Here is a 24,684-nt window from a genome sequence, read left to right as displayed (position 1 = left end):
AGATCGTGTGTAATTGTCTCTCTTCATGTGTTAATAGGTAGTTGTTATCTAATCATGTAAGTAATGGTTGTTATCCAATCACATAGATAGTAGGTAGTTTTTGTTGTAAACGCCTGTATATAAGTCCCATGTATTAAAATGATGTGCATGTGTGGAAAAAGCTTGAGGTTTGGGACTATCTCCATGAGTGCGTGCTTTTGAGAATATCCTAAAGTAAGAGCAGCTACAAATATTTTTTTAAAAAAAACTAACAGCTTTGACTGGAGCTTCTTTTATCATATTTATCTCTTTTTTGGGGGAATTAGGGGAGGAAAATTCGGTTCAATGAATGTAATTTAACTGTGGTCTCATAGTTTGCAGATTAAATATATGGATTTCCATAAGAGATAAAGGGTGTGTCTCACTTTTTGCATATTAAACTCAATGGTTTTGAGGTCCTCGGTTCTTTGCCCTATTTTGCAGCTTGATTTTCTCAATTTGGCCCTTGGTCTCGAAATAGATGAGGAGAGTTGCAATTGTGGTCTCATGAGCAAGCTGGTGAAGACACTGTAAGAGAACTTGTTTGAGTCGGCCTGTGAATATTATTTGTACAGCCCTTTTTCTTCTGCTTTTTTTTGGGCCAATTCTGGTGTACGTACGATGGTGAAAGCCTAGTATTTAAAAAGGTGAATAGAGGTAACTGCAAGTGTTGTTTTTAACTTTGGGGATATCTTTAGACAATAAAGAAGAAAATATAATCAGAATGGTTAAAGCATGGTCAATATCAACAAATTTATCTAAAAAAACATAGTTTGTATGTTAATTACCCTCAAAGTTAAGCCTTTTGAGTTGAATAACCAACTGCCTTGAAAATTATGGTATTTTTATCATTTTACTCAGCAAAGTTTGCAACAAAATTATGAAGGTAGTTTTATTATTTGGCTCGGACTACTTGAGCTACATTTTTTACATATATTTTATTTTATTTTAAAGCTTGTTTTGGGTTCTAAACCTTGAAAAAGATGTTTAAAATTGTCTTTCTTGAAATTTGAAAAAAAATAGAACTTAGGTCATTTGATTGATACTTGCTTAAATGGGGTTGAATTATGATAATATCCTTGTTTGTTCAAGATTTTTTATCTTTTAATAAAGTAGTAAGGTAATGTGAGAAAATTAATAGAAGGAATTTTTTTAAAGTGATCACTTTGTCGATAAATTTATTGTCTTAAGCACTTCAATGGTTTTTTTTGAGATAGTTTAACTATTTTTAAAAGAATAAAAAAGAGATTGTGGAATGGTCATGCCTAAATGCTAATATCTTTCTCCTTTTAGTAGAGGATGTTTGTCCGCAGAGAAAATTTTAGTGCTTCGGTTCGATTTGGCTGCTTCGGTCAAAGCATAGGCATATTTTTATTTTTATTTTTTGATTTTTTATTATTTTAATATATTTTATATATAAATCATTTATATTGAATTTTTTAAAAACATCCAAATTCTTTACCCCAATCCATCTAAGCATCGAATTGTTTAGTTTTTTTTATCAAATCAAAGAAAGTACCAAATTGAAGAAGGTTTCGAAATGAATCTGACAACACTGGGCATAACTACATTTGCATTTCACATCCATCTTTATATGTGGACTCTCTGGAAAAGACAAAATCAACAATTTAAATTTTCCTTTGGTTATCATTTTTTATTTTTAAAATTTTATATCATTTATACATTCATAATCATCATGTTTGAGAGGCACAAGAAACATTTTGGAAGACATTTTTTTAAAATTTGAATATTAGGACTCTAACTAAAAATAACTAGATGATTATTTTAAAATAAAAAAATAAAATAAATAAAGTTTGAGTTATTCAGCACCTAGATCTTGCCGTTTCAAAATTGGACACCCTTTATTCAATCATGGGATGCTATTTTTTTGAAGCACACAAAACAAGCGATTCAAAAATTTTATTTTTTAATGTTGATAACCATGCTCAAGAGGTTACATCCTAAAATTTTTAGTCCAAAATTTTTTTCGTAGCTTGAGATTCACCCGAGGGAACAAATGGATGGTATTTTCCTGCGGGAGCAACATTCTTTTGACAAATACGAAAGGGTGTGGTTTGTACATAGCCAAGGCTCTAAACAATCAAACTAAGCACACCTTCAATTAGTGTCTAGAAATATGGTTTCAATACTTAGCCTTAAAATATATTTTAATTTTTAATTATAAATTTAAAGCTTAAAAAATAGTGTAGATGGAGTAGATCTATAAAAACTTGAAAATCTTAAAAATTGACGGTCAAAATATGTATTACAAAATGCACTATTTTCAAAACTTGAAATCCATTTTTTTTCTCTTGTCCATACATCTTGATGTCGCGAGGATCAATTGAGGATATAAATTCTTGAGGTGGACTCTAATTTAATTGTTTAGAGCATCGGCTCTATATATATACTTCTTCCAATACGAAATGCTAGGCTTCGTACTCATTGTCGTTTGCCTCAAAATCGACTGCTTGCTACGACCGCATACTGTGGAAATATTTGGATTAATTTGGAGGTTTGAAGCTCTATTTTCTTGTGGCCTAGTGTGGCTTATCAACATTTTAATGTGTATGATCCACCTTAAAATATGCAGTTGGATATGCAGCCCATAGTCAAAAGTATTAAATGTTTATGGCCCACCACAAATAATGCCATGCAGCCTATACATTTAATGGAGGAATGGAGGCCATTCTTTAGCCAATGCAATACTTACTCCCTCTGCTGAGAGAGAGAGTGGGGAAAAGTCTTTCAAACTGTGTATTTGGGATCAACCTAGTAATTACCAAATGATTATTTTAAAAAAAATTGAACTGAAAATTATTAGACAATTAGATATATGAGAAATATGGAAAGAGGTCACAATCATTATTGTCCATCAGATTTCAATTGGGTGACCGTGAGTGTGTCATTGATTTTAAAATTTTATAATTAAATATGAAAATAGATTTTGAGATAATCCTAAGAATATTTTTACCAAAATTACATGTTATGATAAAATTTGGAAGTGTGCCTTAATTAGATTGTTTAAGGTTGCAACCTTAGAGAAACCACACCCATTAAACAATTACATTCTCTTACGGGTTGATTCTTTCTTTGGGCAAAACTTTACGCGCATTTATATGACCACAAGATTTCGGGGATGTAATTTCTTCAATCTTCAAGGGAATACTAATTAGTTTCTTTATAGGGCAAGCTTTCTATGCTTCCCTTACAACATAAAACTTACATACTTCTCCTTATCCAACCGTCCATTCTGAATGGAGGGCTAAGATTGTCCCAATCCCAATGTCACATCTCTACACTACTTTATTTTTAATTTTTTTTATTTATACATACTATTTTGATACCAAATTTTGGATGTCCAATCCTCTATTAATCTCGCACAAGCAAAAAATATAAAAAAAATATTTTCAATAAAATAAAATGATCAAAATACCCCTGAAAGTTTTAAGGGATATTTTGGTCCTTACATTTTATTGAAAAATTATTTTTAATATTTTTATAGGTATGCCCCAATGAGAAGATGGCACATATTAAATTTTATATTCATACAATTTGTAAAATAAAAACTAAAAATAAAATACTTTGAGACGTCGGATCTAAGATCAAACGGTGAGTAGCTCTCTTGATCAAAATTGGACAGCTGGATGGTAAGGGAAGCATAGTTCTTCCATGCAGTAGGGGAAGTATAGAAACCCTTCCCTTCTTTTTATGGTGTAAAATTGTTCATGGTTCTAAGTTCTCCACAAAAAATCCCAAACTGATGTATAGATTTGTTAATGAAAGGCCAAACTCTGTTTCATTATGAATGTGCCCAAATCAAATAACTTTTTTCAAACTTTGTAAGGCATATCAAGCTGCTTTGTTTCACATTTCACAGCTAAGAATAATTGCAACCATTTTGTACTATAGGTAAATGGTCTTGTAATATATAATCTCATTTAAGTAATACAATTTTAGCACTTAAAGACGTTCTCCTTTCAAAAGTCCTTCTGAGAGATTGATTTCCTATATAAACTTTGGCAAATCGATAATCTCAAATTCTCAATCACCACAAGCATGAACATAAAAAGAAAAAAAAATAGATTTTGAGCTAAAAAAATGGTTTATCTCAAACTTTGGTTTTGGACCAGTCATTTTAATTCTTCGCATAAGATCTAATTCGTTCTATTTTATTGAGCTGTAAAATCATGGATCTAAAGAGAAAGTGCATCTAAGTAAATTAGGATTCATTTCAAGTCCTAAATCTATAAAATAAATTTTTTTCAAAGGAACTGCATTTGAATAGGTGCGGACAATAGGCTATTCTTAGTGATCCTTCCTTCTAAGATGCTCATGCCCACCTTCTATAATACAATCTACCCTAAAAGGCCACAATAAAGATGGAGGACTTTCGTTTAAGCTATTATCCGATAAAAGTAATTTTTTGTGAAAGGAATACCTTTCATTTGCTTTACTCCAACTAATGATGAAAGAGACTAGACAATATGGTGTGGAAAATTTTGGATCAACAATACAAAAGTCATGCTTTGCAAAGCTGTAATTCATTGGATTTTGCAAGCCTTAGTCTAACTTCTGAAAAGTTGATGGCCCACTAGAAACGGGCTAGGGCCGTGGTGGTAGCATCCCCACACCGGTCATTGGTTTTCATTTCTACCAATAATGTTGGGATCGATTGGTGAAAAATTAGCAAGGATTTGTAACATTCACAGGCATTCATATTAATATAAACAAGTAATGGAAACTACACAATATCAAAGCAAAAACATGAAATAAAAAATCTAGCAACATTCAATTCACAGAGCACAAAGATTTAACGTAGTTCGTTAATAAATCATGACTTACATCTACGGGAGAATGACGAGAGACTTTATTTACTGATTTGAAAAGATTACAAAGTGAAATTGAGCTCAAAATATCAATTTCTAACCGACCTTTCTCACTCTAAACAGAACTAAAAATAAGGCACCAAAAACACTCAAAAATGAATTCTCTTTAATACTTTATCTCACTAAAACATAGTATACAGCAAACTCATAATGGAGTTCAAGCCTTTTGTTCACATTCTCTCTCTAAAATAGAACAAACTAAACCCTCAAGAAAAAACCCAATTGCAGCCCAAACTCTCTATCTTTTTCTCCCTCTTTTTCTTTCTATACAAAATGGTTTTAATCTCTTTAAAAGATAAAAGTTCTTACAACATCACAATCATTAGATTAGATGCAATCCAATGACCAAAATAAATAAATAAATAAATCAAATAAAACTCCCACATGTGTAATTTGTTTTTACACATGTAACAGCTAACACCATCTTAATTATACCTTAAAAAATCTAACTCCTAATCTACTTAAATAATAATAAAAAAAACATCGTCTTCATCACTTAATTACCCGAAAAACAATAAAACTTATGAGCTATATATGTTGAAGTCCGTTGTTTAAGTGGATGATTGACGCTCCTCAGAGTTTTCTCATGGAAAGCGATGACATGGAAGATCAACATATCAAACGATTACATGTACTGCGGGTGCATGTTTCTTTGGGTGAAACCCATATCCACGCGTCTTATTTATATAGAAAATATATGCAAAGAAACACTTATTTTTTGTACACTGTCCGTCAAATTATAAATTGGATGGGGATAAATGTGTTATTGACGGGTTTTAAAGTTCAAAAATATTTCGGGAACTTCGTCACACAACTCAAGTCATTCAATTTGACATCTAATGACCATGAGTGATTGTGATCTCTTTGTAACAATGATATATGATCTCATAGTATATAATCCCATATACATGACTTAAAAATTTGAGAGACAATTTTTCTTCAATCTAGTGACTAACCGCAAAAAGAAAACAACTTCATATGTAGATGCACATTTTGTGGATGCCTTAACGAAAAATAGCATCCTCAGGTTGAACTGTCTAATTTAGATCTAATTTTTTAAAAAGCCTAATTTCATTTTTTCTAAAATAATGTTATAGTAATTTGGATTCTATATTCAATTTTAAATGCTAATTAGTGTCTTTTCATGGTGTACAAATACTTACAGGTTCCAAGTTCTCCACATAATATCCAAAAATCATTAACTTTAATTTCCATCGAAGCCCCTACTCTGTCTCGACCGAGACAACTTGTGGCCAGTTGGGATTTTTAAGGATAAAATGGTGGGGTGAAATTTAGAGGGTAAATTTTACATGTAAGGGGTCACCAAAACCGGAAAAACCATGTTAGGGGTATTCGTTTAACCTCAAACTTTTGGAGCATGTTTATTAATCTCTTAAATTAATATAGAAAAATGATTTAGAGCAAAAATTGATGCCCTAGGTCAAAGAAAACATACTTCAAATGCTCCTGCCCCATTTCAAATAATGCCTTCTACCCACCAATGATTAAAAACCCACCTGGACCATGGGACTCTGAACTTGGCCAAGGCGAGTTACTCGGCTGAATCTAAGTGGAATTGGATGAGTCTTGTACAAGGCCAAAAGTTCTACATAAACTAAAGAATATAACAACTCTGAAAAAATATGAAGTTCCTAAAAGTCAAATAAGACAAAAAATAACATCAAAAACTCCAAATAAGCTTCAAAATGTATAGGAAATGGATTTAAAAATTTTGGTTTGTAGTTGGGGACATTTAAAAAATATCCAAAAAATATATAAAAATTTGAGATTATGCCAGAAAAACTCACCAACCATTGCCAAAAACTCCAAATTATATGTAAATATTTACAGAATAACCCCATATTTTTTACAAATTTGAATTTTTTTTCAAATTTTGTTTTATGTACTCGGAGTTAAACACAATTTAAAATGGAGACGATGTTCCACTGACTATGTTAAAACCATGAATTTTTTACTTCCTCATGCTTTCTATTTCAATGAAGAAATTTGTGTGTAATATTAGCGGAGCATCATTTCCCACTCCATGAATGGAGTTGTAGTTTTTGAGGTCAATGCACACTTGCTCCTTAGAAAAACGAGCTGCTTAGAAGGATTCGCTGAGGTCCATTTCGGAGTAAGTAGATGAGTCCTTTTGAAAAAAGAAAAAAAAAAAGAGAGGTTGAGTTCCTAAAACAGATCCGACTGTTCAAATGGAAGCTTTTTGGTAAATTTTAGGACCTCACTTGAGACATATTAAAATTGTGTTCAAATTAGTTATTTATTATTTAGTATTTTTTTTTTTTTTTTTAAGATTGATGATAGGTTATGGAGGCTACATCCTTAAACTGAAGTTTTAAAAGCAATTCTAGCTCTATCCAAGGGAGTGAATGACGCAGGAACATACAATCTTTTGACCAGAAAACTTTTTTTTTTGCAGCTTTTGCCATTCCCCTCCCCCTTTTAAGCATTCAGATGGTTTGCTCCAAGAAATACACAAATGCTTAGCTTCTCTCTTATTTTTGTTTGCCTCAAAATCAACGGTTTGTTACCATCAATGAAAACGTAAGGCAAATTGAGAGTTCTAATTAGTTCTACTAAATAGCAAAATGGAACACAAAATGGTTAGACCAACTGAGTATAGGAGAACATGAATATGAGACTTTTAAGCCCATGCCAAAACCAGCACTCGAGACAGATCTAATAACAATCAAGAAAATCCTCTGTTTACCCTCACCCGAAGTTTATATGAACTAAATCACTTGGTGCACGAATTGTTAGTTTGTTTCTTTACAAGAAATTTAATTTCCATATCTTTCTTAAAACTTCCTACGCATACAAAAAAATTGTGCACATAGAGAACACAATCATATATATATCAACGAACTGATATTTCTGATTATATCACATGCAGCAAAATATGCCCAACAGCTTGGTTTCTGCCTATACATTCATGAATGCAAATTCTCCATGTCACCAATAATTTTTTGCAGCCCTTCCAGAACATTCAAAAAAAATAAAGAAAAGGAAAGCCTAATCAATGGTTACTCGTGGTCTCAAAATCTACAAAATGGACGTGATTAATCACCTTTCCAAGACAACATAAAGATAAAGAATAGACAGAAGCACTCAGGGAAGTAAGGAAATATCTGCCTCCATAAAGAATATCACCGATTAACCAATACTATATCAGTAACCAGCAGGCATACAAGAGATACATATCTTCTTTCAGTAAATCAAGAAAAAATGAGAAAGGAGCAAGAGCCTTGAATACTTGTCCCCCAGTTGTTCTAGGAACAACGGATATGGAAGCTATATCAACACAAGATTGCACATTAATGAAAATGTCCACACAAACTTATAAAAGAACCATAATAAACAAACAGTTCTCCTTTTATACAAAATAGAAGGGAGAGTGTTGACCAAAAAGCACACCCAATTTCATCCTAGATGGCACCTGATGTCTGCAAATTCTATAGTCATCGTCATGAAAGTCTCGCCTGCAGGTTGAAGCAATTTATGGGCCTCCTATAACCACAAAACACAAGATATGACATACATGAAGAGAAGAGGATTACGAATAATTGTTTTGATCACAACACATTATTCAAAATGAATAATAAAATCCCATCTTCAGACAGCCTTAGCTATATTATCAAGCCATGGTACAAGGGGGAAGACATGAGATTCAACTAGAATAGCACCCTGCCAAAAGAGATTTTAAAGCAGGGTATTACAATGGGGAACCAAAAAGAAAGGATCTCCAAATACAAATTTGAAAAGGAAAGTCGCTTAATCAGAAACAACTTACGTGTATCTCTTCCTATGCTCTCTTAGATACAAATTTTTCTCGAAAAGAAACTCTACAAAATAAAATTATATTTCATTTATCCAGAAAAAGAAGCATGTTCTCGTCCAAATTATTTTTGCCAAGACCATTTTATGCAAGCTTTAGAAGTAAAGCTTGACATAGTCAGTTGAAAGATTGAAGTAGGTGTTACAGTTTTAACCAGATGTACAAAGAATGTTCCTATAAGTTAACAATGACACTTTTTTCAGAGATGAACAAATTTGGAATTTCATAATATAAATATGCAATCATGCGGCCTAGATTTAGCTTCTATTCAACTAACTAAGGCATTTCTACATTTTATCCCCACATATTGTTTAATAAAACTTTCTGAGTATTGAGTAATCTTCCTTCTTCTTTTTTCTCAAAATTTTACAACATATAAATCATTCAAAGGAAATATTGAAAAACCTTCTCGCCAACTGACATATTTGACCTTCTAATAGCTTCTCTTCCGGAAAGAGCTCCGTACCCAGAGATGGCAAGATGGCAGAAATGCAAAACTATTAGAAATAGAGAATGCGAAAAGAAAATTGACCTAAAGTCTCTAAAAGAGAGAAATAAATTATAAAGAAAAATGAATTATGAAAAAGGTAGATTTATGGCAAGAAAAAATTCAGAAATATTCAAAAAAAGGGAAAATAGAAAACCGAAGCATATAAATGTAAGACCTAACGTCTTGCCTGTACTTTATTTGTTTCAAGACCAAAAATAAATTCTTATAGTTCTTATGTCTTTGGTTGCAAAAACCTAAAGAAATCTATGATGACTTTTTACTCTAGAAAAGAATAAGTCTATAACTGAATAGCTACCACAAAATTACCAATGGGTTCGAAACTGCAACTCGGGCACAGTTCTTGGGTAGTGCTTGAGCCAAGTACTCGGCCTGAGTTGTGAGTACTACAACAACCAAAAAAAATGTCAAAAAAAAGAACACAAGAAAATCCCAAAAAACAGGAAACATAATTTCAAAGTAAAATTAATAAAAACACAAGAAAATGAGTTTAAAAAAAGTAGTGAAAAATGGATTTTAAGAAAATCAAATTTTGACCGAGGGCATTTTGGAATAATCCAAAAAAAGAGAAAATGTAAAAATACGTATTGGTGGCCAAAATGTTAGGTTAATGAAAACACATGTCATCAACAAATTCCCTTCCTTTGGTATTTGTATGATTATTTATCTACATTCTTTTGAGATCACCAACTCGGAACCCCCAACTCGCAGATATTCGGACTCTCCACAGGGACCAGCCCGAGTAGTCCATACTCGGACCGAGTTTTGGAACACTTCAACCCGCTACTATTCTCTTCCACCGCAAAGAATGTAATATCTGAATCATTGTTTGACCAAGCAATATGTTGAAGCAAACAAACAAAAACCATGCATAAAAAGTAGTTTTCAAAATCATGGGTTAAGAGTGCAGGGGTAGTAGCATTGAGTTTTCTTTATCTTTTCATCACAGCAATGTATTACTATCCAGCGGCTCCCAACAACATGCAAAGGACAAACAAAAATGAGAGAATGTTCTAGAGAGGGAAAATCAAGGGGAAATTTTTTTTCAAACGGATCTTACTGATTGAAATCCGAAGAAATTGCTATGGAATGGGGGCGGCATTTTATTGGAAAAAAGAAGAAAAAGAAAGGAAGAAGAAACAATGAGAACATTTATTTGATATAATTGACGAATTATGAATAGCCTCCATTAGATTAGGAAGGATAAGGTTAACTGGATGCAGAGGAGTATACCTTTGACCAACACAACGCAAACCCTTTCCTTGTCTCTACAAATCTTCAAAAAACGCTTTTCCCTCTCTTTCACCGTAAAGTGCAACATTGGGGATGTGTTGTACTTTGGGATGGTCTTCACCCGAATCTCTATTTAATCGCCTCAAAAATGCATCATCTATGTCCCTAAGAACCAAATGTTCAAGGGAAGTGAGGTATTGGAAGCCTTGAGGCAGTTTCCTGCAATTCCCAATATATACTCTCTGAAAGTATGGCATGGCTACCTCCTCCACTTCTCCCCATTCTTCCCATTCTTCTAAATACTTGAGAACGAGTGCTTGAAGTTTGGGGAAGCCACCAGCGTCACATTTATCGATACGTGTGCCCACATAAGATGCTTGGGATAGAGAGAGAAATACAAGATTGTGCAGCTTTTGAAGGAGGACAAATGGGTCCTGTGTGAGATTCGAATACGCTAATAGTAATTGAGAGAGATTCAAACCAATTTGGCAGCATCCCTCCTGGCAGACGACAATTGAAAAATAGCTTTTCAAGAGTGGTTGGAGGTGATAGGGTTTCAATATGTGAAGGAAGGAAGTGGTGTATCCAATTCCATGGACTCTATGAACAAGCAATGGAGAGAATTCATGATTTGGATGGAGTCCCACAATTCTCAATTTTCGCATGTGTTTCAGGCATACTAATTCTCTAACTAACTTAGAATTGCCTAATATACATGTTAACGTTTGGAGATTAGCTAAATCTTTTATTCCATCTAGAACTCGCAACCTCCAGGTAATGCCAAGGTTCAAATACACCAGATTTGTCAATTTTTTGTAAGATTTCTCTTGGGAGAAATCCTGTGAATCCCTTCAAATCTAACGTTAGCAAGTTTGTCAAGTTCCCCCAAAGACTTTGGGACCTTCTTAACCCCTGTATCCCTTAATCCAAGGTACCTCAAATGAACTAGGTCTCCTACTCCATTAGGTAGGCACTCAAACTGAACTCCTTGTAGGTCCAAAACCCTCAAATATTTGGAGCTAGAAAGCAATTGGGGCAAATATGAGGGTGACAACATTTGTCAACCCCTAAACATTAAAAATGTTCGAACGCATGATATTTTGTTCATAGCACAAAAGCCCAAAGCATCAATTTGGGTAGAGATGTGCCGGATTCTATCGGGAAATGTGTTATATTTGCCATCGCAAATTGCTCCAAACATCTCTTTTTCTAACAACGAAATACCAAGGTTTCGCATTACATCACGTACGCAGATTGTGTGGATACTCCCAGATAGACCAAGTCTTGCCACTTGAATCAAGCTACGATCCAACAACTCTTTGAAATAATCAGCAGCTACTTCCATCTTTGTTATTCCTCTCCTCCCTTCTATAAATCCTTCTGAGACCCATAACCTAATCACTTTTCTACAAGGAATCTCATAGTCCCCCGGAAAAAAACAACAGTACAAAAAACAATACTTCAGAAGAGGTGATAAATCCCTATAACTTAATGTCAGAATACGCTTTACACCTTTATCCATATCTAATTCATATGCAAGACTGCGGCGAACCTTGTCCCAAGCATGAATTGTTTTGGGTCTTTTGTATATCACACTTCCAATGGCCACAATTGCGAGGGGGAGACCCTCACATTCCTTGACAACAAGCCTCCCAATGTTCTCCAATTCCAAAGGACATGAGTTACCATTTGTCCCCCCAAATGCTTTCTTGCAGAAGAGAAGCCATGCTTCTTCTGGTGTTAGTTCTTCTAGCTTATAAACTTTGCTCCATGGTGAAGTGACTTCTGCCATACGTGTTGTAATGATGAATCTACTTCCATTATATAAATCAAGAAATTCATTGTGCATCTCTTTCCACACATTCTCCTTCCACACATCATCTAACACCACAAGATACATATTGTCTTGCAAATGTGCATGGAGCTTTTTCTGCAAAATGGCCTATGTCTTTTTCCTCTGCATGATTTTCATCGAATCCTCTTAGAATGTCATTAAAAATCTCTATTTTGTTGAATCATTGCGAGATGGTAACCCATGCACGTCGTACAAAATGTTTCTTCACAAAGCCATTATTGTAAATTTTTTTGGCAAGAGTAGTTTTCCCTAATCCACCCATGCCTACGATAGAGATTACCTTGAGTTGTTGGTCACCATCTAGCAACAATCCTTCTACTACTTTCACTTTCTCTTCAATTCCCACAAGGTCCGCTTCCTCAAGTAGAGAGGAAATCCCTCGTGTATATGCCCCTCTTGTTGCCACAACATTTGAAGTGCTCCCTTCTTCTTCTCTCCTTTCAAGGTTGAGCCTGCCCCTTCTCTCGGAAATGTCAGCAGCACGAGTTTTAATACTCTTTTATCTTAGTTGCAACTTTATGCTCCTTGATAGAAGAAACGGATGACATCAGACAGCCATCCTCTCCGCCTCTGTAAGCGTGCGATTTCGATGATGAATTTGTCAGGAACATCCTCAGCATCGTATGCAATATCTCGCACTTGTCGAACCCAAGCATCCACCGCTTCATTTCTCTCTCTTTTCTCATCAGCATTCTTTAGGAGCACTTTCATGCCTTCAAGCTCATCTTTGATCCACTGAATACCATCTTTTACTCCGGAAAGGAGTTGCACTTCATCTACGAGTAGTTTGTCTAATTTTTGCAGCAGAAATGACACAGCAGGATTAGCCATCGCTCTCTCTCTCTCCAACTGTGCACTTGGTTTGTACCCAGGACTCAAGTATAAAGGTCCTCTATCCTCTCCATTTTTTCTTCTCCAGTTTTAACCTACTTAGACATTTAGCATCATTAATTTCTCTTAATGAATGCCGGTTCAAATAGCACATAAAAAATATCCATGCCAACAATTAAAGATGTGCAACTCGCCCAATTTTCTCTTTGATATTGCCACTAAAACATGTTCAAGCAAGTAGGCTTGACTTGATTTTATTTTAATAAAATAGACAACAAAGCCGATGAGTGCCCGTTAATCCATTTTCAAACGGTGACCCTTTCCTCATGTCTCCCTCTGTACCTTCCTTGTTATAATGCGTAGCAACTATAATATTCATAAGTAGATATATTTGCACTTCATTTGTTAGGCACGCAATAGGTGGTCTAGCCCAACAAACCTAGCCAGTGGTTAACTCCTGAAACGCACTAGGGATATTTGCGAAGTTTACATAAGGTTATATATTAAAGTTACATTAAACTACCTTTTTCGATGGATTTTTTAGGTGGTTCTACGTTATAATGTTGCATCCTTATATAAACTTTTTCCTCGAGCAAATAACATTATCAAAGCAAACAAACCAAAAAGATTCAAAGGACCACCACAAGGAGCAGACAATCAATCAACTATCAAAAATCAAGAAGTACAGGGTTTATTGATTGCAGAGGGGTACCATTGAGTTTGAGGAGGGACCAAACGCTTTCTACACATCTCCATGAACCCGCTCCCAGTCTTCACAAATCTTCAAAAACATCTTCCCCGTCTCTTACATGCCAAAGTCGAATTCTGGGGATGTGTTGCACTTTGAGACGGTCCTCACCCGAATCTCTTTCTAATCGGCTCAAGAATTCATCTCCCACCTCCTCAAGGTTCAATAGTTGGAGGGCTGTGAGGTATTGGAAGCCTTGAGGCAACGCCCTAAGTTTCCTGCAATTCCAAATATATACTCTTTGGAGGCATGGCATGGCTCCCTCCTCCACTTCTCCCCATTCTTCCCATTCTTCTAAACCAATGAGAACGAGGCGGTGAAGTTTAGGGAAGCCACCAGCGCCACATATGGCTGTACGATTGCCCAAGTATGATGCTCGATGCAGAGTGAGGTCCATGAGATTGGGCAGTCTTTGAAGGACGAGGAATGGGTCCTCTGTGAGTTTGGAATGCTCCAAGACTAATCGAGAGAGGCATGGGAGAGATTCAACCCAATTGGGCAGCTTCCCGCTGGGCAGACCACAACTGAGGCCTAGCCTTTCAAGAGTGGTCGGAGGAGATTGGGCTACAATGTGTACAGGAAGTGCTTCATCCAAGTCCATGCAACTTATTCGCAGGCAATGGAGTGAATCCATCTTTTGAATGGATTCCCACAATACACCCCCATCTTCACTTCTCTGTAACTCAATATATAATTTGCGCATTTGTTTGAGGCACAATAATTCTCTAACAAACTCAGAATTTCCTCCTATGTATTTTAAGGTTTGGAGATTAGCTAAATCTTTTATTCCACTCGGAACCCTCAAACTTCTGTTCGCAACCATGAGACCACCGCTCAAGTACATCAGACTTTTTATTTTTGAGATTTCTCTTGGGAGTTCTCCCACGAATCCCTTCAAGTCTAAGGTTTCCAAATTTTTCAACTTCCCTAGAGACTTTGGGACTTTCTTAACTCCTGCATTTCTTAATCCAAGGTACCTCAAGTGAATTAGGTCACCTATTTCCTTTGGTAGGCACTCTACATGAACCCCTTGTAGGTCCAAAACCCTCAAATATTTGGCACTAGAAAGCAAATCACGCAAATATGAGGGCGACGACATTTGCGAACCAAACATTAAAAATGTTCGAAGGCAGGACATTTCGTTCACAGTAGGCACATTTGAACCATCATCGCTTTGAATAGACATGTGCCGAATTCTATTCGGAAATATGTTATTTTTTCCATCACAAATTGTTCCAAACATCTCTTTTTCTAACAATGAAAGACCAAGCTTCCATACCACGTCATGTAACCGGATTGTTTTGACGTGAACCGTTCGACCGGGTTTTGCCACATGAATCAAGCTACGATCCAACAGCTCTTTGAAGGAATCAGCCGCTGCTTCTATCTCTGTTATTCCTCTCCTTCCTTCTATAAATCCCTCGGCGACCCATAACCTAATCAATTTTGAACGGGGAATTTCATAGTCTTCGGGGAACAAACAGCAATACAAGAAACAATACTTTAAAAATGACGATAAGTCCTTGTAACTTAACGTCAAAATACCCCTCACACCTTTATGCTTGTCCAGTTCGAATGCAAGACTGCGGTGAACCTTGTCCCAAACGTGAATTGTTTTGGGTTTTTTGAACATCATACTCCCAATGGCCACAATTGCAAGGGGGAGACCCTCGCATTCCTTCACAATGAGCCTCCCTACTCCCTCCAATTCCAGAGGACATGGGTTACCAGATTCTCCCCAAAAAGCCTTCTTGCAGAAGAGAAGCCATGCTTCTTCGGTTGTTAGTTGTTCCAACATGTAGACTTTGCTCAATACGTTCATCGGTAAAGTGGCTTCTGCTGTACGAGTTGTAATGACAAATCTACTTCCATTATTATCTGAATTAGGAAATGCACTGTGCACCTCTCCCCACACATCCTCGCTCCACACATCATCTAATACCACAAGATACCTCTTGTCATGTAGATGTGCATGGAGCTTTCTCTGCAAATGGCCTATGTCTTTCTCCTCTACATGTTTTTCATCGAATCCTCTAAGAATGACATTCAAAATCTCTATTTTGTTGAACAACTGTGAGACAGTAACCCATGAACGATAAACAAAGTGTTCCTTAATAGGATCATAATTGTAAATTCTTTGAGCAAGAGTAGTTTTCCCTAATCCACCCATACCTAAGATTGAAATTACCTTGGGATGCAGGTCACCATCTAGCAACCATCCTCCTACTTGCTTCACTTTCTCTTCAATTCCAACAATGTCTGCCTCCTCAACCAAAGAGGACATCCCTCGCGTATATGCCCCTCTAGCTGCAATAGCATTCGAACAGCTCCCTTCTTCTTCTCCCATTTGAAGGTTGAGCTGGAGCCTTATCTTTGCAATATCATCAAAACGAGCTCTAATTCTCTTTATCTCAGTTGCAACCGTATGCTTGATGCATTGTTTTTTAATTGAAGATGAAGGTGAGATCAGATTCTTGATGAATCCTCTCCTCCTTCGCATGTTTGCAATTTGGAAGATGAATTTGTCAAGGATATCCTCAGCATCATACGCCACATCTCGCACTTGTCGAACCCAAATGTCCTCCACTTCATCAATCTCTCTTCTTTTATCCGCGTTCTTTAGGATCGCTTTTGTGCCTTCAAGCACAATTTTGATCCACTGAATATCATCTTCCACTCCTGAAAGGAGTTGCACTTCTTCTACGAGCAATTTGTCTAGTTTTTTTAGCAGAAAGGCTACAACACTATCAGCAACACAATCAGCCATCTCTCTCTCTCTCTCTCTCTCGAAGAGCTTTCCTTTCAAGAAGTATGTAGCATGCAGAAGTAATGAAATGTGTATTCTCTTCTCTTTCCTCAAATCGTACTTCTTATAAACAACAATGACATAGTGATACTATGAAAAAATTTGGACCTAGTAGGAAGGGGTGAAGCTTTTCGAGAGATTTACATATGTATTTTAAAATTTTTCTTAAAATACGAAATACTCCATTTATTGGTAGAAATTACAAAGGATTGAATCCTCGTTTCAAATTTGAAACTTTCGTTTTTAGTTTTTTCGTTAGTAGGGCAGTGCCCCAAGTTTTAGGAGAGCGTCCTACTAATGAAAAAATAAAAAAAAATTAGAATTTGTTAGGAGGATGTCCTCGGACTGAAGGATAATTTTAAAAAAATAGAAAAACAGCAGGTCAAGTGACCTTCTTTATAATTTCTACATATAAATAAATTATTTCTTATTTTTTAAAAAAATTTAGGGTCTGTACGTAAATCACTCAAGCTTTATCCATGAGGGTTGTTCCTTTTCAGCTATTATTCCTTGGATTTCCTTTGCTTTACCTAATCATAATGGGCGTCCAAATTGCTTTAAATGGAAGCATGCTTCATTGCTTTACATGAGATAAGGCAGTGCACTTTAAATGGAGGCACCTACTTTTGTTATTCTTTGTCAAATTATTAAAGCAAGTATTTGTTGAAGCAATTTTAGTCTCGGAAATATTGATAAGAATTTTTTTTTTTTTTTTTTTTTTTTATAAGAACATCACAATTATTCTCGACCATTAGATGTGACATTAAACAATTAGGGGTGTAGAGCTGATGTGCGCAAAATCTAAATTTTTTTATTTTTTTTTGGAACCTTCGTGATAGACTCTGACTAGCCTTATTTCATGTATGATGGATGAGTAATTGTGACCCTCTTATACAAGCTCATGTTAGCGATGATGAACTTTTCGCATACAAGCTCATTTTAGCGACAATGCAATATTGGCATTCAAATACAATCTATTTAAAAACTAATAATAATAATAATAAATATTGATTTTGGGTATAGAATTGTACAACTCCATAGTCTCAATCACCACTATCGTGAATATAAAGAGAACGGCATATATTTTTTAGCTTAAAAAATTGTTAAACTATTCTTTTTGAACTGTTTATTTAATTATTTATGGATCGTCAGTTCTACACAACTTTTTGAGCTGCAAAACTATCGATCGAAAGAAAAAAATGCATCTAGAGTGACTTTGATGTATTTCATGTCCTAAATCAATAGGATGAATTTTTAGGAAGAAATAGAATTTGAACAGGTGCCATAGTGAATGCAACATAAACTTCTCCTTGCAATTCCCTCCTTTCTCAGATGCTCATGCCCCCACCTCATATAATGCAATGTAGCAAAAGTATAATTATTCACCCGCTTTTCTCAAAGTTATTCTATGTTAAAGTAATTCTTTGGTAAAGGAGTGCATTCGAATGTGGTTCTTTGTTAAAGTAGTTTCTCCAAGAGGGAAAGAGACACTAAGTCAGCTCTCTCTCCAGCTTTTGTGAAAGCTATTCTCTGTTGAAGTAATTCATCGTTAAAGTAATGCACTCTAATGTGGTTCTTTGTTGAAGTAATTTCTCTGAGAGAGAAACACTAAATCAGCTCACCTCATGACTATTCAAATATTGCAATTCAAGTTTTGAAAATCATTTAAGTCAATCATCTCAGATTGAACATTATGGTTGTGAAATAAAATTAAGATTTCAAGTTCTAAAAATAATCTATATAACAACAAATTATTTAAATCAATCATCTAGAGCATCCATTTCACCTTAAGAATAAGTGTTCACACATCCACAATATCTGTATTGATTTTTTTGAGTTTCAAATTTTATTGTCAGTATTGAAAATTAATTTTAGAGCTATCATGAAGATTTCTAATGCCCAAAGTGCTTTCGGGGATGAGGATTTGGGGTAAGGCTTTATTTTGTTTTCATAACCCTATAGAAACATCATCCATTTACCATTTAACATTATTTAGTTTTTAGTCAGATTTTTATTCTCAATTTCCTTTCTTAAAATCCTTGTTTCTAATTTCTTGCAAATAAAACGCTCAGGCTGAGATACATTTCTCAAAAATAAAAGGGAAAAACAGAGTGACTTCTAACTCCGATGACATGCTCATGTTTATCCTTGCATATATGGAGATGAATATTAGCATGACTTCATATTTTGTGAGCTTGCCGGTCCAAATTATACATTTGGGCCCATAGCAAAAATACTGGAGCTTGGGAAAGCCTAACAGTTTTGGAGGGAGTTTTGATTTGGGGCTTTTCTTTGAGCTCCAAATCATTTCTCTTTTCTTGAATTGATCTTAAGAGTGTTAAAAATACGATCCAAGAATTTTGGATCTATCAAATACTTCTAATAAGGGGTGGACATGTGGATTATAATTAACAATTTGCGCCCATGGATCAACCAAATCCTTTTTCATATAGAAAGATCATTGAGGTACATGTGCTCCCATGCCTTTGGGATGAGAAAGGAAGAGATTCTATACTATGGAGGGAGTATACTATCCATTTAATTCATTGTATAGAACCCAGTATAGGAGATTTTGGGGATCTAACATCTTCAACCCCCAGACTAACCTTAGGAAACAAAAAAACAAAGAAAAAAAAATCTGAATTGAATCCTCCATGTATTAGAAAAGAAATAAGATTGAACATAGACCGTCTAATTTTTTAAGGCCGAGCTTTAAATGTCTAGTGATTCTTAGGTGGTTCCTAAAATTTCAGATTGTAAAAAATCCTCCCAAGGAGGTCTTTTAACTAAGGGAGTAGTTATATAGTGTGCTTCTTAATAAGCATGCGCTCCTAATAATTATCAAACACTCATGATATCTAGAAATTTTGGATTACGTTTTGATAATGTGTTTGGACGTTCTTAACTATAGAGAGCGTGCTTTGTATTCATATAACAAAGCTTCACAAAAGTTTGGCTTCACGGCTTGAAAGAGAAATAGGAGTAAGAGAGAGAAATGGCACATTGAGAAAGAGTTAGAAAAATAAAAGACAGTTAGAGAGAGAGGACATTGTCAGAGAGATAAGTGTTAGAAAGAAAAATGATAAATTCAAAGAGAGAACGAAGTTAAAGAGAATTTCAAAAAGTGAATTCCTTCCCATCGGATGATGAAAGTGTTAGAAATCATAAGAGCATACATGCACAGATATTGAATGGAGAATGGAGAATGGAGAATGGAGAGAGAAGAAAAGAGAACACAACATTTATATTTACGTGGTTCAAGCCCAAGCTTTAAGTAATTTTGACTTGGTCTTTTCTTATCTTCTAGATACCTAATCTTATCAAGAGATATATACCCATAAATTCATAATGATATATATCAATATGAACTTGGGATATCCATATCCTAATAGAAAGATATCCATATCTTAATAGAAAACTGTATGTTCTCATTTTTTGAGGACCCAGAACTTCATACAACCAGTTTCTTGTAACATTCTTGTTATCATATAAGGAAGCACTATGGTATACTAGAACTTCCACCTTCTATCACTCCAACTTCTAGTTATCAAACATGCATAATATGTACCAATTCTTATCTTACGCTTTGAAAGGCATCGCTTAGAACACCCTTCCAAAAATTCAACAATTTAATGGTTAGCGTAATGAGCCTCGTTTACAATCACTGGAAGATAGAGGAATGTAATTATAATTCTGAACTTTTGCTCTATATATTAATGAAGGGTGCGTTTTTATAGAGTCGAGGCTCTAAACTATCAAAATAAAGTGCACCTTCAAATAATGTCGAGAAATGTGGTTTCAATACTGAAAATCTTCGTGATAGTCTTAAAATATATTTTTATTTTGAATTATAAAATTTAAAGCTTCAAAAATAGTACGGATCGAGCCAATCTATGAAAATCTTGAAAATTGATAGTCCATTAATGTGTTACATGATACATTAATTTCAAAACTTGAAATCCATTTTTTTCTCATGTCCATGCATCTTGATATTGAGATGATCATTTTAAGGATATTTGCGCATCAAAATAATCTATGATAATGAAATTTTTGAAGTGGCCTCTAATTTGATCAATTAGAGCCTTGGCTCTATATAAACTTTTTCTCAACGAACATTCTAAAAAAATAAATAGACAAACGGTTATAAGAGATACTTGAAAGAGAAGGCCAGCATGAAGAAACTAGTGAACAGAAGAGAGGTAAAGCAAAAGAGAAAGCTTTTTATACTTCCCCTATTAAATAGAAGTTGTATACTTTTCTCTATCTAGCCATCCGATCTAAATGGACGGCAGATAGACTCATTATAATGTCACACCTCTACATTGTTTTATTTTAAATTTTTTTTATAAAATATTTTGACACTAAATTTTGGGCGTCCTCTCCTCTTTTAAACTTGCACCTGCAAAGAATATTATAAAAATAACAATAAAATAAAAAAAACTCAATAAAATAAAATAACCAAAATAACCTTGAAACTTATAGGGGTATTTTATTTTTGTTAGAAATATTTTTTCAGGTGTAACCCATTGGCACGTACCAAATTTCAATATGATTTGTAGAAAAAAATCAAAATAAAATACTCTGAGGTGTTGGATCTAGATCACATGGTTAGTGACTCACTTGATCTAAATTGGACGGTTTGATGGAGCGAAAGTATATTACTTGGGAGGAAAAAGTTTCTATAAGGTGTCAACTTTATACTTTACGAGTAAGATGCACCTAAAAATTCCACTAGAAAAGGTTGTTCCTATGTTGAAGATACGCTCAAATCAATCATCTCAACCTCAAAATTCATAGACATGAAAAAAAAAGAGGATTTCTAGTTTTAAATATAGTTCATCTTCTAACACATTATCTGGGCCGGCCATTTTCAAGATTTTCAAATGTTTATAGATCTACTTGATCCTCACTATTTCTAGAACTTTAAATTTTATAATCGTGAGCAACAATATATTTTTATATTATCGCAAGGTTTAGCGGCCTCGAAACTGTAGCTTCGACATAGGTTTGAAGTGTACCTTACTTCGATAGAACAAGGTTGACACCTTATACAAATCTTACCCTACTTGGGAAGTATTGAAAGTTTTTCGAATGCAAAAATGTAATTAGTTAAAAGGTGAAGTTGGCATACAGATGCATCCGTAGGTGTAGAGGTAAGGTGCACCTTCAAATTTGATTATAGTAGATAATTTTGATGTAAAATATTTTTAAGATTATCTCAAAATTTATTTTTATATCTAATTATAAAATTTTAAATTTAAAAAATGGTTAAAATCAAGTAGATCTAAACGTATAAAAAATAGATGGCGTAGATAATATGTTGTAAAATACACTATATTTGAGACTTAAAAATCTTTTTATTTTTTATAATCATAGAAACATCTCGATGTCGAGATGATCAATCAAAAGGTTTTCTATGGATTTTTGAGGGGCATCCGTATTGCTACGTTATAAGGTAGCATCTAAGTTTTTCCTTAGTTAAAAGAAAGTGAAAACAAGAGACGTATAGAAAAAGAAAAGATGCCCAGCTCGAGAGAGAGAGAGAGGGGTTCATGGTCCAAAGGGAGAGTCCAAACGGCATGATAATATTATCCAATTACAGTAGTATAACTACAACAAAGGGCTCAACCAGCGACCACAAAAGCCACAGGGTTTACAACACAGGACCGACAACCGAGCCCACTCCTCACTTGCCAGGCACAAAGTTGGTGGCATAGGCCCAAGCATTGTTAGCCACTGGGTCAGCAAGATGGTCAAACAAGTTCTCAATTGGTCCCTTTCCAGTCACAATGGCTTGCACAAAGAACCCAAACATAGAGAACATGGCTAACCTCCCATTCTTGATCTCCTTCACCTTGAGCTCAGCAAAAGCCTCCGGGTCATCAGCCAAGCCCAATGGATCAAAGGCCCCACCTGGGTAAATTGCATCCAGGCCCTCACCTAGTGGGCCACCACCGACCCTGTACCCCTCAACAAATCCCATAAGGACAACCTGACAAGCCCAAATGGCCAGTATGCTCTGTGCATGGATGAGATTCGGATTTCCGAGGTAGTCGAGGCCGCCCTCGGAGAAAATTTGGGAGCCGGCCTTGAACCAGACTGATTCCCCGAACTTGACGCCATTCCTTGCGAGGAGTTCAGGGAAGACACAGCCGAGGGCGCCGAGCATGGCCCACCGGCAGTGGATCACCTCCAGTTCTCGGTTTTTGGCGAAGGTTTCTGGGTCTGCCGAGAGGCCTGCGGTGTCCCATCCGTAGTCTCCTGGGAACTCACCTGTCAGGTATGAGGGGGTCTGTTCGGAGAAGGGGCCCAGGTACTTCGGGCGGTCGGGGCCGTACCTGTGAGTGCAACAAGGCCGGGAAAAGAGTTAGATGAGATATGAGTAAGAAAGAAAGGTGTTTGGATATCGGAATCTTTCTAAAAAAAAAAAAAAAAAAAAAGAGGTATTTTTTTTTTTTTTTTTTTTCTCTAATAAATCGGTGGGGGAGAAAAAAAAAATTACATCCTGCTATTTTACAAACCCACCCTGCAGTAGAGTAATTATTTAAAGTTGCAACCCACACCCAAAAGCGAAAATAATTAATAAAAAATCACTTCGTATTAAATGAAGAAGAGATTATGATAATGTTTTTATACCAGATGCTTTGTGGTACGCTCTTCACAGTCCTACGCATGAAGATGCGGCCTCCATAGGCTCCAACCTTCTTGGCAAGCTCACTCTGCGGCTTCAGCACGGTTTGCCCAGCAAAGCTCGAGCTTTGAATTGCCGAAGCCGCCATTGAATTCTAATGAGAGCAAGAGCTAAAAACAGCCAGATGTTGCGGCCTAGTGTTAGATGGGGGTCATACGAAAACTGTAACGTTGCAGTGTTTATATAAGGGGGGTGGGCTGATGACGTGGATATTATCTCCACGTCAGCGTCCTCGCATTGGCTGAAACACAGGCAAAGGATGCTCGTGAGATCTCCTGTGATCCAGATATGATGGCTCTAGACTTGCCACGTGTCATTATCGTTGTCATGGGCCCTACAGTGGTTTGCTAGCCACGAAAAAATGAGCCAATGATGCCTACGTCAAATGGAAATATTACGTAATACCCGCTCCGCAATTTTAATGACCAACCATCCGATTTAAAATATGATGGACGAATAATTGTGACCTCTTTGTATAAAAACTAAATCGTCTATTTGCATGCTTTTTTTTATCATAATAGTAGTGTTTCAAAATCTATATTAGTAGGAGGATCGTTCACCTCACAAATTCATGATGAATTATTGGATTGACAATCTACATAGGTATGAATCAAATCGGTGATTCAAAAAATATTATAAGTAAAAATAAGATAAAAATTAAACTAAGAGTTTATGAGAAGGAAATTTATGGGGACCTAGAAAAACATTAAATAAGTTTTAAAAAATGTTAGGGTTTTACGGGAGAATCGAGTCAGGATAGATAACATCCTGGAACTAGCTCGGTTCGTGCTAATTCCCCATCTTGATCGGCAATTTGAATCACAAATCACCATGCTTAAAAACACTGGACATGAAAGATGAGATACACAACACAAATTCAGCATGAGTTATGTGCATAGTAGTGTATTCTCCCTTTCTCTACCTAATGTTTCAAACCTTTCTGTAAGGGTTTTAATCTCTCTTTCTCGGATGTTTATTGTTGTTAAAATTTGATCGAAACGACTAGTCCAACTAATCAGATTGTTAATTGCTGCCTAGGTCAATTGGTCGAAAGCACGAAGTTTGGATTGCTTGACTGATACCCCAGTGTGGTTTTTTAGGATTGATTGACTGATACCCCAGTAACTTCATGTGCATAGTAGTGTATTCTCCCTTTCTCTACATTTAGATGTGTTTTGTTTAATTTTATTTTAAATATATTATTTTTATTTTTTGGATTTTTTATATTTTATTGTTATTTTATTTGGCCTGG

At 35.4% G+C, this 24,684-nt stretch overlaps 1 protein-coding gene and 1 pseudogene across 2 annotated transcripts; both read right to left on the bottom strand.

Moving 5' to 3' along the window:
* Nucleotides 1–11,107: 11,107 nt before the first annotated feature.
* Nucleotides 11,108–16,830, bottom strand: LOC110006360 (putative disease resistance protein At1g59620; annotated as a pseudogene). The gene is made up of 3 exons (XR_016043447.1): nucleotides 13,963–16,830; nucleotides 13,499–13,553; nucleotides 11,108–13,269 (listed from the first exon to the last, which is right to left on the bottom strand). The product of XR_016043447.1 is annotated as a putative disease resistance protein At1g59620 (transcript).
* Nucleotides 16,831–22,307: 5,477 nt separating this feature from the next.
* Nucleotides 22,308–23,586, bottom strand: LOC18427642 (chlorophyll a-b binding protein 5, chloroplastic). The gene is made up of 2 exons (XM_006836691.4): nucleotides 23,378–23,586; nucleotides 22,308–23,079 (listed from the first exon to the last, which is right to left on the bottom strand). Exons 1-2 carry the CDS (start codon nucleotides 23,518–23,520, stop codon nucleotides 22,428–22,430), a joined length of 795 nt encoding a protein of 264 aa, XP_006836754.1. The 5' UTR covers nucleotides 23,521–23,586; the 3' UTR covers nucleotides 22,308–22,427.
* Between the last annotated feature and the right edge of the window lie 1,098 nt (nucleotides 23,587–24,684).

Source organism: Amborella trichopoda, chromosome 10 (assembly GCF_054954075.1).
Source record: "Amborella trichopoda isolate Santa Cruz 75 chromosome 10, AtrichopodaSantaCruz75HAP2 v2.0, whole genome shotgun sequence".
Taxonomy (NCBI): domain Eukaryota; kingdom Viridiplantae; phylum Streptophyta; class Magnoliopsida; order Amborellales; family Amborellaceae; genus Amborella; species Amborella trichopoda.
The sequence above is the reverse complement of the archived record's forward strand: the minus strand, read 5'-3'. Positions and strand labels throughout refer to the sequence as shown.

Excerpts from the sequence above, each read along its gene's own strand:
- LOC18427642 (XM_006836691.4), bottom strand. The coding sequence starts at position 23,520 with ATGGCGGCTTCGGCAATTCAAAGCTCGAGCTTTGCTGGGCAAACCGTG. Across the intron at positions 23,080-23,377 it reads AGCGTACCACAAAGCATCTG|GTACGGCCCCGACCGCCCGA; the intron begins GTATAAAAACAT and ends TTGCACTCACAG.